General features: G+C 36.4%; 1 protein-coding gene and 2 long non-coding RNA genes across 7 annotated transcripts; 2 read left to right on the top strand and 1 right to left on the bottom strand.

Moving 5' to 3' along the window:
• Window positions 1-362: 362 nt before the first annotated feature.
• Window positions 363-2301, top strand: LOC113109779 (uncharacterized). 3 transcript variants are annotated; one of them, XR_003293016.1, is made up of 5 exons: window positions 363-1011; window positions 1134-1238; window positions 1682-1774; window positions 1934-2064; window positions 2163-2301. It is a non-coding gene; the product is annotated as an uncharacterized LOC113109779 (long non-coding RNA). The 3 variants fall into 3 exon arrangements; XR_003293015.1 differs by having other exon boundaries at window positions 1134-1259; window positions 1953-2064; XR_003293014.1 differs by having other exon boundaries at window positions 1134-1259.
• Window positions 2302-2698: 397 nt separating this feature from the next.
• Window positions 2699-4245, top strand: LOC113109780 (uncharacterized). The gene is made up of 2 exons (XR_003293017.1): window positions 2699-2738; window positions 3584-4245. It is a non-coding gene; the product is annotated as an uncharacterized LOC113109780 (long non-coding RNA).
• Window positions 4246-5007: 762 nt separating this feature from the next.
• LOC113109777 (phospholipase DDHD2-like) lies at window positions 5008-12225 on the bottom strand. 3 transcript variants are annotated; one of them, XM_026273538.1, is made up of 17 exons: window positions 11885-11948; window positions 10759-10926; window positions 10433-10626; window positions 10262-10351; window positions 10059-10173; window positions 9450-9539; window positions 9197-9338; window positions 8315-8523; window positions 8125-8189; window positions 7313-7441; window positions 7116-7202; window positions 6779-6910; window positions 6157-6312; window positions 5971-6076; window positions 5745-5885; window positions 5508-5652; window positions 5008-5424 (listed from the first exon to the last, which is right to left on the bottom strand). In XM_026273538.1, exons 1-17 carry the CDS (start codon window positions 11931-11933, stop codon window positions 5349-5351), a joined length of 2094 nt encoding a protein of 697 aa, XP_026129323.1. In that variant the 5' UTR covers window positions 11934-11948; the 3' UTR covers window positions 5008-5348. The 3 variants fall into 3 exon arrangements, with proteins under 3 accessions (XP_026129323.1, XP_026129322.1, XP_026129324.1); XM_026273537.1 differs by having other exon boundaries at window positions 5009-5424; window positions 10433-10629; XM_026273539.1 differs by lacking the exon at window positions 11885-11948 and adding an exon at window positions 12015-12225 and having other exon boundaries at window positions 5010-5424; window positions 10433-10629.
• Between the last annotated feature and the right edge of the window lie 866 nt (window positions 12226-13091).

Genomic DNA, 13091 nt, shown 5'->3' with positions numbered 1-13091 from the left:
GGCTTATTTAAGAAACGGACATATCTGACTGAAACCAAGTTTGACAGTTGACTGGAGAACTGCTCGGTCCCACTCGTAAAGAACTCGTTTAGTTAAACTGACTCGTTGAAAGATTATATACGAGTCGTTCGAATGTTGAAAAGCGAACATTTTAAGATGAGCGAATTCAATTTCCATTTGATTTAACGGAATATTAATAAGAAACTGATTAATGTTTGTTCAACTGAGAGCAAATGTTAAAACTTCTGACAGGCGAGCGATTCTGCCTCGTGAGCAGAGCGAGTATGAAACACAACATCACCGGCTTCAACTTGGAATTCCCTCCAAGCAGATTAGAAAAAAGGGAACATTTCTGTAACATTCCCTGCTAACACACGACGTAACAGTTACGTAACGTACTGGTAATTTTTGGTAATTCCATGACTTACCAATTGACAACGTAACTACGACGTCGCATGCCCGTAATTTTATTACCATCACATTACCAACTCACAACGTCGTCAGTACGTCCTTCCAACGTGACCAGATAACCAAGAACGTCCCAGATAGGTCCTCTATTGGTAATATATTGGTAACTTCATGACTTACTGGCAACGTAACTACAACGTCGTATGCACGTAATATCATTACCATATTTTTTGTACGTTCTTTATATGCTCTCTGAGTATAGAGCTATTTAAAAAGTGTGATTTAAACGTCAGACACAAGATTAAACGTTCCTTAAAGATAAAATATGTTTATTTTCAACAAGTCAGAATATGGACATGCTTTTAAGCTTTTAATGACGTGACATACAGGCGCGCGCTTCCACAACTGACGCACCGCGCGCACAGTATTGACAAGAAAAGAGTTGTGAAACTTTTTATCTCGTATGGAGTTATTACGTGAAATAATGACAGACTGGCTCATCATCTCATCTGCAGCAGAGACTGTTGTATCAGAAGGACAGCGCGTTTGTTTGAGGCACTTTTCACTTCAACTGTGTCTGACAGGAGAATTTAGCTTTCTGAGGTGAGTCTTACAATTTATAATAAATAAGTGGGTTGATAAAATGTATAAAACAAAGTAAAAACAGAAGTCTAACGTCGCTAAAACCTTTTTTTATTATTTTATTGTTTTTATTGGCCTTCTAGCCGTTGAGTTACCATGGCAACCGCGTACACATCAGCTGCTGGAGAGGAGAGGAGAGGTCTCGTCTGACATTTTCTCGGTTTCTCGTCAGTTATACCAAAGAAAAGGTCAACAACTGCGACAGATTTGTTAAGTAACACGTTAATATTATCCACAGTCTACTTTAAGTACTTTTTATTCATATTTATACCTCTGTGATTATGGTATTTTTCTTGAAATGTCTGCTATCAAGTATTACGCTAGCATAGAAACATAATTAACGTTATAGCATATTAGATTTGAGCTCTTATTAATGAAAGTCTGGGCTTTTAATTACATCTTATGCGTAAAGGATCGGTTTTGATTGCTTTGTAAATGTTTTTGATGGTAATTTGTCAATAGACAAATGAAGTAAAGTTAAGCTAATTAATTTAACCTAAAAGTCTGCACTGTAGAGTCTATCAGTGACGTCACTTACGGTCTAAAATGGGCTGAAACTATTTCAAACCACTGTTTCAAGCTTGTTCTGATTTATCATTGTAAACAAATATTGATAAAACATTTTTTACAGTGATTTCAGGAGTGTCTTAAAAACCCTCTAAAACAGAGGGGAAGTTCCAAGAAAGTGTCTAATGGGAGCTGCTGACAGAGATAGAAAACACAGGTGATCCGAGAAAGCTTATTAAATAACTTAATATTTATTTTTTACAATATATCATCATGCATCTCTAAAATCTAAACATGTGAATTCCGGTATCTTAAGATATTTTTGTATGTTTTCCATATTACTGTTTTTCTTTTCTGCATTTCCCCTATTCTCTAGTTTGTTTATTTCTAATAAGGAGCTGGAGGCCGTGAAGAAACAGATCCATGATATCGTGGAGAAGCAGGCCCAGATGAGCAAGTGGAGAGCTATGCTGGAAATATTCATGGGTTGATGCTCATAAGTCCAGGGTAAGTATACAGCTAACCCTCCTACCACCTCTACTCTGTGTGGTTCCCGGTGTATCCAGGATGCGATCTTCCCAGATGTCCTTCACCCTATTTCACAGTGTAAGACATGAACCAGGCCCTGGGCGACGACCTCTCTCCATCCGCCGCCTCCGGTCTTCAGGATCTCCACCAGAACCCGATTCGCTCCACTTCGTGAGACAGAACACAACGTTGTGATCATCAGAGACTCCATCGTCTGGCACGTTCGTGCTATGTTAGCTGAAGGTAAAGTCCACACTCACTGTTTCCCTGGTGCTTATGTTCTTCATATTTCTACACAGATTCCCGTGATCCTGAAGGGTGAGGGGAGCATCGGAGTGGACATGCTTCACGCCGGCGTTAACGACACAATGCTGCGGCAGACAGAGACGCTGAAGAGGGACTTCAGGAGCCTGATCGAGATGGTGCGCAGCACATCACCTGCATGATGATCATCGTGTCAGGACCACTTCCCATATATAGATGAGGACATGAAAGGTTCAGCAGACTTTTTGCTTTAAATGAATGGTTATTGTCATGGTGTAAAGAACAGAAACTGCTTTTTGTTAATAATTGGAATCTTTTCTGGGAGCGTCCTAGGCTTTTTAGATCTCCTGTTGGACAACATCTCCAGGACACTTCGCTCCATGTGACTAGTAAGCCAATTCTCAAATAACTGCTATGATGACTTTTGTTCTACATGCTCAAATAGAAGTACTTGTGCTGTCCAATCAATAAAGATTGTGTTTGTTCCAGTGTTAATTTTGATAGGCATTTTTGATTTAGCATTAGTCTAAACTCCACCAAACTACTGTTATAAGCATGAGCCCTGTCAGACTGGTCGTGGTGGAGGTGTTGCAACAATATATAGTGATATTCTCAATGTTACCCAGAAAACAGGATACAGGTTTAACTCATTAGAAATACTTCAGCTTAATGTTACACTGTCAGACATGCAAAAGAAATCTAATGTATCTCTTGCTCTGGCTACTAGGGTTGTGACGAGACACTTATCCACAAGACGAGACGAGACACGAGACTGAGTTCATGAGAGCGAGACGAGATTTTTTTTTTTTTTTTAAAGAAATCCTCAATGATAAAATAAATATTTCATTTTTCTCTACTCCTTTTTCGTAGAACATGCATTTTCACATCAATTTATTAAAAGTAAAAAAAAAAAAAACATGTTTAGGGCCCTATGAAATGTTTATTTTTTCCCCAGCATATTATTTTTTATTATTATTGTTAACAAATTCTGTATTTTAGCATGTCTAACTATTTGAATGCATAACACAACTTAATTTATTCATTTTATTTTTTCTTAAAGGTAGCCTTACTGATATAGATATCATACCTCAAAGTGTTGTTACTGACCACTTCCTTGTATCGTGCATGCTGCATATTACTGATATTAACTATATTTCCAAAATGAGCATTATGAATGTAAGAGCCTTACATTACATTTATAACAATCATTTTTAATGTTTGAACTGTATTTCAGGGCAGTTTGTGAAGACAGATAATCAAGAGAAGTCAGTTCCAGATCCACCCTCCACACCAGACCTCTCTCTCACAAGGATTAATGTCTACTAGCATATTGTGTTCTCTTCAGACTTCGGGGAATGCAGATATTACTCGGGGACACGAACACATGAATATTGCAAGAATAGAGAAAGTAAGATATATTATATATATATTTAGATATATTTTTGTGGCAGTGTGAACTGGCCATAATGCTGTATGATAGGTGTGAGATTCATTAAACTTGATTTGGTATAATACATCTGTTCATAAGCTATTGCATATTATTTTCAATGAATTATTTGTAGTGGTTTGGTTAAGGGTGTGATTAGCTGATGTATTATTGTGGGAGCTTGTGATTAGTTGATAAATGTGTTTATTGTTAATGATAATATTTAAATGCAATGTGCTGAGTGCTTACTAAGACTTGCATGTTTGTGCATAATGTTTTGACCCCGGATGCTTACAGAAGGGTATAGATATTTAAATATATGGAAATGTATTTATTATTAATATATCTCAATCTATGTGCTTCTGTTTGGGCTGAATGCTTTCATTCATATGTCGCTGTATATCCTGTTTTTATTAATAATCTGGGTGTATTACTGTTCATATTTGCTTGTTAATAAATTAACTGAATTCATTTTGAGTATTCATCATTCACAGCTACTGAAACAGACTTTAAATTAGTTTGGGCATATGAGGACATAAATTAGGTTCAAGTGCTGCATGTCCGCCCATAGAATAATTATAAAAAAATGACCAACTGATTACCAGCACACGACCACCGATCCGCGACGTTGCCACGACGTCGCAGTTACTTACTGGCAACGTCACAAAGTTACGTTGTGGCGACGTATACGCACCTTTCACTTTTCCGGTTGCCACGACGTAACTAGTTACGTCGCCACGACGAAACTTTGGTCACCAGATTACGTCGCAGTTACGTAACAGTTACGTAATGTTGTTAGCAGGGTTCTTGTTGGATAAGAGAGTTTTCTCACCTTTTTTTCAAAGGCTGGACATCTTTAACTTGCTTTTTTTTCAGCCTTTAGTTTGAATATCCTCAGGTAGCGGGACGTTTAAAGAGACGGAATGAAAGTCTCGTAGGTCCTGACGGCGTAATGCTGTTGTGTTCATTGGCTGTGTGAAGGAGGGCAGTTCGTGCCTCTGTATGGAAAAGGGATGTTTGGTAATGTGTGGCGCAATATTCCAGACGGATAAATGGGAAATGAACGAACTTCCCGGTGGCTATGATGTGAATTCTGCCTTAAAGAAACAGTGTTGGTATCTAAAGAATGTCTAACAACTAGATACAGACGTCACAACAAATAATTTAGTGTTGGGAGTTTAATATAATAATAATAATAATAAAAAACACATCACAAAGATCCAAACATTATAAAATGTATAATATTAATTAATTAAATTAATTAGAAAACACTGACCAAAGTTACATACGTAGGCTACACATTAAATGCAAGTTTCTATTACAGTGCATATTATTGCACAAAAGTTTATTGTGCGTATGAAATGTCCATAATCCTGCAACAATATCCCAATTCCTGGCAATAGGCCAATTGGGGTTCCAATTTGAAATTCTTCATTTAAAAAAAAAAAAAAAAAAAAAAAAAAAAAAAAGTTTAAGGTTGTTTATTGGCTGGCTGGTTAAAATGTGAGGAGCGAACCAACTCACTGTGGACTGGTTTTAAAGGTAGTTGTACAGTACAAAAGGTATATAACATTCAGAAATTAGTGTTTCTCGCTGGGATATTTCCATAAATCTCTCTCAGAACCAACAGAGCAGTATCTTCAGACTCCCTGCAAACAAACAGAATGAATGATAGATTTCAGAGCATATAAACAATACACCATAGCAAGTGTCATGGAAGATTTTCTCTTACCAGTAGCACAAATGGCTCTGTATGGCAAACAGGTACTCATTGAAACTTTCAATCGGTGTCTCCTGGAGGACAAAGTCAATACGACGCCCACGATTCAACGTCCCCACCTTGGGGAAGTTTCTTTCCTCCTGCTCCATTGGTGACACTGCACCACAAATATTACAATTTAAGCAGGGACATTCAAAATATGAGGTGGATTTTTTAAATATCTGAATCAAGAAAAGTTTCATTAGATACCTTCTGCTTCATCTGTAGGGGTCATGGAGCTGATTCCACCCTCTGCGAGCGCTGGCGCTGGGACCTGAGAAATGCTCTGCCACACCATTCGTAGTGATCCCAGGAGATCAGAACTGACTCGAGTCAAGCCTTCTTTGAGTTCTGCAAGCATCAAAACATTTCATTCAGTTACATAAAGTAATTTTAGAATATAAAAACTCTTGGTTTATTAAGTGACTTGACGTACCGAGGTGCATCCTTTTTCTGCCTTTATGATGGGGTATCAACATGGGGGGCAAGTCCATGTCTTGAGGCAAAATCATGGGCTCAATTCGATACGCCACTGGGTCAAACTGCACACATCATATTCGAGGTGTAAGAACAGAGCTGTAAGGAAGTTTAAAGGTTCTCAGTGTTTTGGAGAGTGTCTTACTGGATGGAAGATGTTGTAAAAACTCTTGCAGGTTGGGAAGCTGTAATTAGGATCTATCCTCTTCAGACCTCGAACAATTAAAAACATTCCTATGGGTGAACCCATGGCAAAGAACGCCTGCGGATGAAAGGCTAACTGAGGATAATCGATGGATACCTGCGGAATAAAGATGCTGTTATTTGGCAAAAACAGACAATAGCAGCCCAAACTTGGAAGAACATTCAGAAACCAATATAAAAACAAATACTTTTATAGATGAGATTAAATGATATATGAAAAATAGTTAATGTATGAAAAACAAATTATTTCCACTCAATTTATTTATTATTAGATTTGTCTGTAACTGTGTATTCTAACAATTTCAATTTGAAATCAATAAGTCTTTTAATGTAATAAAATATGCTGTAATATTGTGAAAATTAGTGCAATTTAAAATAACAGTTTTCTATTTTAATACACTTGAAAATATATTTTAGTCCTGTGATGCAAAGCTGAATTTTCATCAGCCGTTAAAACAATCTTCAGAGTCACATGATCCTTCAGAAATCTTTCTAATATGCTGATTTATTATCCATGTTGGAAACAGTTGTGCTGCTTAAATATCTAAATATAAATAACTTACTTGTCCAATGCCAACATCAAAATGCTGATAATCAACCGCACTAGTGGTGGGGGTGTGATGTTCATTTCTCATCCCTAGACTTGGGGAGTGGGTCTCATTTTTGGCTGCATGTCCACTTCCAGATCTAGAGTGCTGTTGGATGTTCAAGAAGTAGTTACTAGAAAGTGTCAAACCAGACATTCCAATCTAAAACAATGGACTCTTATCTGTCTTCCCTTCCATTTTTGGGTGCGGAGAGGAAACTGCACACTATTAAAACTACATTGCAAACCTTTCCATTTCTGGTCATAAGAAATTCTCCTACAAACACAGGGCTATAAAGGATTCCAGGAATTACCTTCCATTTCTTCACACAGTTCATCATTTTCTTGCGAGGACCCAGAGGTATTCCGATATCTTTTAGGTCCTTCTCTGAACAAAGCATCTGAAGCCATTTAATTGGAGTAAGAAGGGTGAAAATTAACAACTGGAGTGTTGTGTTTTGTGTGTTATTGGTGATTCAGAAAAAAAAAAAGAAAAAAGAAAAACACTGACCAAGGACTCCATATCCATTTGTTCTCTGTGCAGTGTATTGAGGTGCTCCTCTAACCCATGGCCCTTCAGCACCTCCTCCAGACTCTCATAGGAACCGCAGCCTGGGTCTACATGAGCGTCCTCACGGAGCTGTGCAGACCACACAAATACATTCTTCAGAAATTATCTTTAAAACCAAATCTAATGCATAAGGTGCAAAAGCTGCAATTTAATATACATGTTTGTAAACAAATAATTTATTTATTATATATTTTTTAAATATAAAAAAAATATATTAATTATTTAAAAATCTCTTATAATAATAATAATAATAAAATAATTTTTCTTAGTTATTAGACTAGTCAAAATGTCTTGCAAAGACATTTTAGTTACTATTTATTAGTGACATTAAAATTCACAATTAATGTAGAGACACCTGGATGTTATGATTCTAAAGCGTACTGTACTATTTTAGACAATAACCATTCACAGTGATGCAATTATGTTTATTACTAAATAATTATTTGATAATATATCATGACAAAGATAGTTACTTTGCAAACTAATGTTATTTTAGTATTGTTTATATACTAATATAGAATTTATTAATAGTGTGAGTTAGCTTATTTTTTAATTTATATAGAATTTTTCTTTTTAATTTAATTTATCTTTTTGTCCGTTTTTTTGCATTTCTATATATTGTTAATTATTATACATTTTTTAAATTTTAGTTTAAGTAAACATTATACTTCGATTTGTAATATGTAATATCCCCATTTGATTTCTATATTTTATTTTATTTCAATGAAATCAATAACAAAACTGGTACAGACCTCATGAGGTGTGCCATCTGCATCAGTCTCTTGATTGGTCAGGAGATCAAACAGGATCAATGAGCCTGTGTGAAACATGACACATTATTATAATGGACATAAAATATCTGCACCGTCCCTAAGTACAGGTTCTTATTACATCACCAAACCAAAATATTCTGTTCTGAAAAGTGCAGTTAACACTTTGTACCAAGGCTGTGTCCAACCAGGGAAGCGTGTCCTGTGAAGTCTGGATGTCTCTGGAGGAAGAGGCTGTGCAAACGGTTGATCTCGGAGGCCACAGTGTCCACAATGGTCTGACAGTATGTAGCGCTGTTGTAGAAGAAAAGGTCCAGCACTGTATCGTTGCTGAACTGACGCAGGCGGCTAATGCTAGGCAGAGTGATTCTCTCAATGTCTCTATTACAAATAGACATAAAACAGTAAAATAATTATGCGTGTGTATTATACATATAAAGTACATTTATTAATGAGTCATTCCATGTCAAATCAATAAAATTTTATTTACTTCCCAAATATTTGATTTTTGCAGTATTTTGTCTAAAGAAAGATAAACATGTATAATGATGAAGGCCAAAATGTCATGGACATATATTTACGGAGTAAAACACTATTTTGTAGAGAGGAGTCTAAATGTCAGTTTTCACCTGAGATTCAGAGCCAAATTACAGGGGTAAAAATTACTTTGGAAAGAAGGCAGCATAATAATGTTCTTTTCTTTAAACAGAGGTTACACAGAGCCCTTTTAGATACCGGGTCTTAAACTTTCCTTTTGGCATCTTCATTTTTTCGGAAAGCAGATTGGAATCTCAATATGGCCCCAAGAGTAAATGGTTAAATTGGACACATTTTCAGTAGTCAAAAACCAAATGTGTGTCACTTTGCATAAGGATGATACTTTTCTTGTAAAAATGTATCTTGTTTCATTCTATCAAAACATTTGCATAGAGCATACCTGCACGAGTGCTATAAATATCAGCTTTTTCCCAGAGATTCCAGAGATAATTTCTGTATCAACCTCTGGTTGAGCTGACACGGAATGACCAGAATACAATAATAGGCAATGTCTTACTTGTCAACTCCTATAGTTTCTCCATGCAAGACTTTGTGCCAGTTGACTGGAAGGTACTCGACCCTTCCAATAATGCACGAGCCCTCACTCTGCCTGAAGTGGCTCTTGAGGAGGCTGTTGGAGGCGTTTCGAAATTCATTCACTGCAGCAGAGAAATAAGAAAAAAAAAAAGTGTCATAAACATGGCTTGATAACAGCTCAACTGTTGCGAACCAATCAAACACAATGTATTCTGTTTTAGATAAAGGCTCACCGCACTGGACAATGCCACGGAGACGTATGTCACAGGCCGGACCGATACCGTGAACCATGAACACCAGGTGGTCTACCATCTCTGGTTCTCCTGCAAAAACACAGCAAAAAAAAAATTATAACAAAAAGACAGATATTGTTAGCAACACATTACAATCCACAAAAACGTAGTGAGCTTCCCTGCCGTCTACTGCCTATAGAGACAGCTACCTTTTAAGGCAGCATCGTAACACAAATACTGCTTCTCATTCGGAGTGACTGAACAATTGTAATAGATGTTTAGATGTTGCTAAGCTAACTGTATGATGCTTCAAAAGTACACAGCATAAGCATAATAAACAAGTAAAACAGTCTAAGAGGGTTTGATATAGTATTGAATGAAATGGGTATATCTGTTATCAGCATTTCTCTCAAGCTGCCATCAAGGATGAGCTTGTCATAATGTGTTCTGGGGCTACCTACATGAAGGTTATAGTATTTCTGCACCAGAAATACTGACCAATATTAGGTAGTTTACTTTTCAGAAACAGAAACATGCCTATACGATGCCATAAAATGGCAAGTCACCAGGATTTTTAATAGATTTTGATAGTTACACTAATACACTTACCCTCTGGTATCTCAACTGGAATATTCTCAGTTCCTCTCTTTAGTGTCCTGGGTTGAGTTCGTTCATTCGGGGAAGGGGGAAACTCTTTGCAGCTGCTGGGATACTGCATCATGAGCTGAGGTATTGCAATGAGAAACACAGAATGTAAATTGTGAACAGAGAAGTGTCTGTTTTTACCATTAGTTTTTCCATTCAGGCAATACCTTGGGATTGTGAAGGATCACAGTGTCCCCTGTTGGGAGCTCCACATTCTGCTTCCATTCGTTCAGGGTCATTGCAATCATATAGGCATCCTGTTTATGAATATAGAAAAACGATTAAGCATTAAAAACGGGACGATTTTGATTTGTTCTAGAAAATCTGTATTTTCTGACCTCTAAGAAATCGCTGAGATCTTCACTGTAGGGAGTGTAGTTCAAGTCTTTGTTGCCTTTGTGGAACCAGGAGCAGCGTCTGACCTCAGCGGGCTTCTGTTCCCAATACACTGAGTAACGCTGCCTTTCACGTAGCCTGACGTCATACCTCCTTCCATCTGTAGCCACTACTACTTCATCCTTTTCTTTTTTACCCACTGCAGACAAATCAGACATAATGGTTAAACATTCAAACATGTGGACCTGTGCCATGATCTAATAAACTATACTTTCATCAACAGCAACCAATGGTTTTAGGGTTTTGTTAAGAAGAAGTCAATGGGAACCTCGACTGTACGCCTCCTCCAGCCGCTGGGAGTCTTCTCTGCTGAAGGGTTGCCAGGAGTCTTTGGAGTCCGTCTGCTGGTTGTAGAACCAGTGATGCTGGACCGGTTCATACGGCTCAACAACATTCATGATGAGAACATGAGGGACTACACGCCAAGACCAATAGACTGCAAATATAACATTAAAACCATTTTACTATATTTCAAATGATTTAAATAATTATTATAGAATTTCAGAGTTTTTTTTAACCTTCCAGCTAAGAATTTTTGGTTCCCAGAACGGTTCTAGTAACATTTGTTGCTGGTTATAAAAATAAAACCTAAAAATAACCAGCAGGGAACATTTAGTAGGCTTTGAATCCTTTTTAGTTGTCACAAAACATCACTAAAACGTTCTGGGAAGGTTCGTTTTTGGTAAAAAAAATAAATAATAAAAAAAAAAATTTAATAAGGACGGAAAGAAACCAAAATGTTTTAAAATTAAGACCCTCCAGACAGCTATATCGCAAATACATTCTGAAATGGGGGAAACCTATAAAAAAAAACTATAAAATGTATGCATTTATATATATATATATATATATATATATATATATATATATATATATATATATATATATATATATTTATATTTAATCTGGACAAAAAAATCCGTCACGTCACTGATTCATAAATAAAATAAAATTAAATAATAGATGCAATAATACTGCAAGACAAACAAACAGAAAGTAAAACATGACTTCTGACTTCAAGCAGAGAGGTGACGTCATCAACATGGTGTCAAACCTATTACGTAATATTTGATGATGACAGCAACACAAATGACAAACAGTCAAACTGTTAGCTGGCCCAAGCGTGAAATAGCAATACGAACATTTGGAGGCCGAAAATATAAAAAAAGCCAATCTAACGATGGGAACAATGCGGAGCGTGTTTGCGTTGGCTGGCTGTGTAATTGTACTGTGAAAGTAGGACACGGCATTTAAAAGAGTTACCGAGGACAGTGAAACTCAAACAAATGCATTTATTTGATCGTGCGAACTTAACACCACATAGAGAATCGAGTATTATTTAGAATATAAATGGCAATTCGATGCATGGGAAAATATAATTGTATTTGACTGACACGAGGACCGTTCCGGTCTGGAAATCTTTAAAACACGATGTGAAGACATACGCAGTGTAAGTAATACGAGCCTGATACAAATGTAACAAATACAGAGAAAAGCATAATAATGTATCAGCCATCTACTCACCGGCTCCGAGTACGGATACACGCTTGGGACAAAAATGACTTCTGACGGAGAAAGCAAACCTCACCCGTAGCTCACTGTCGTGTCACCGGTCAAGTCAAAGGTTCGTGCTTCTACCAGGAGCTGAGTCTTTATAAGAAGTCTTTGTGTCTAAAGGTCGACTAAAAGGGGTGAAGGGTTATTATGATTCAATCAAACTGAAATTATGATGCTCTTCATCATGCGCAGTGAATAATAAATGAGCCAGTTTTCAGCGTGTTGCACAATGTTTCCTTTAGAGTTTATATTTAGAAGATCCACAGTGGTGAATGAACTTCCACTTTTTAATGTAACATTAAATATTTCAACAATTGTTAGACAAGGAAATTCAACACACTGGACACACACTAGTCATTGTTCATTTTTATGATTTTCCACATTAAAGAATCATGATCTTAAATCACATAAATATGTGACCCTACACTGAAACCAGTCATAAAGGTCAGTGTTCATCTGAAAGCTGAATAAACAAGCTTTCCATTGATGTTTGTTAGAGTAGAATCAAATCAGCTTTCAAATTCTTGGATATTACTAATCAAAAATGAGGTTTTGATATATTCACGGTAGAAAATGTACTAAATATCTTCATGGAACATGATCTTTACTTAATATCCTAATGATTTTTAGCATAAAAGAAAAATCTATAATTTTGACCCATACAATGTATTATTGGCTAGTGCTGCTAGTGATTGGTTTGTGGTCCAGGGTTACATATAAGAATACACATTATGTAGTAATGTCATGTAGTAAGTTAAATATGAGATAAATTATCGTTTTGTTTAAAGTGGTTTATTTTCTATTCAGGTATGCAATCTCACAACATTTAGGTCATTTATACCTTATATCAAATAAATAAAACATCAAATAAAATCTAGGCCAGAGAGTTGCAATAAACAAATTTAGCCAAAATTAAGCTTTTACTCATTAGTGGTTGGCTAATTGTAAAACTTATTACAAACTACTTACACACTTCTTTTCTTTAGAATCTAAGGGTTTTATGAGCCTCCCAGTTTTCTCTCAACATTTTAAATGCAATTATTT

This window comes from Carassius auratus, chromosome 10 (genome assembly GCF_003368295.1).
Source record: "Carassius auratus strain Wakin chromosome 10, ASM336829v1, whole genome shotgun sequence".
Lineage (NCBI taxonomy): Eukaryota > Metazoa > Chordata > Actinopteri > Cypriniformes > Cyprinidae > Carassius > Carassius auratus.
Note: the sequence above shows the minus strand (reverse complement) of the source record. Positions and strands in the feature narration are given on the sequence as shown.

What these genes read in the sequence shown, in the direction of transcription:
- LOC113109777 (XM_026273537.1), bottom strand. Translation starts at nt 11,933, where the DNA reads ATGTCTTCACATCGTGTTTTAAAGATTTCCAGACCGGAACGGTCCTCG. An exon ending in TGATCCTTCACAATCCCAAG is followed by an intron (nt 10,174 to 10,261) that starts GTATTGCCTGAA and finishes GCAATACCTCAG; the next exon opens with CTCATGATGCAGTATCCCAG. An exon ending in CAGATGGCACACCTCATGAG is followed by an intron (nt 7,442 to 8,124) that starts GTCTGTACCAGT and finishes TGGTCTGCACAG; the next exon opens with CTCCGTGAGGACGCTCATGT.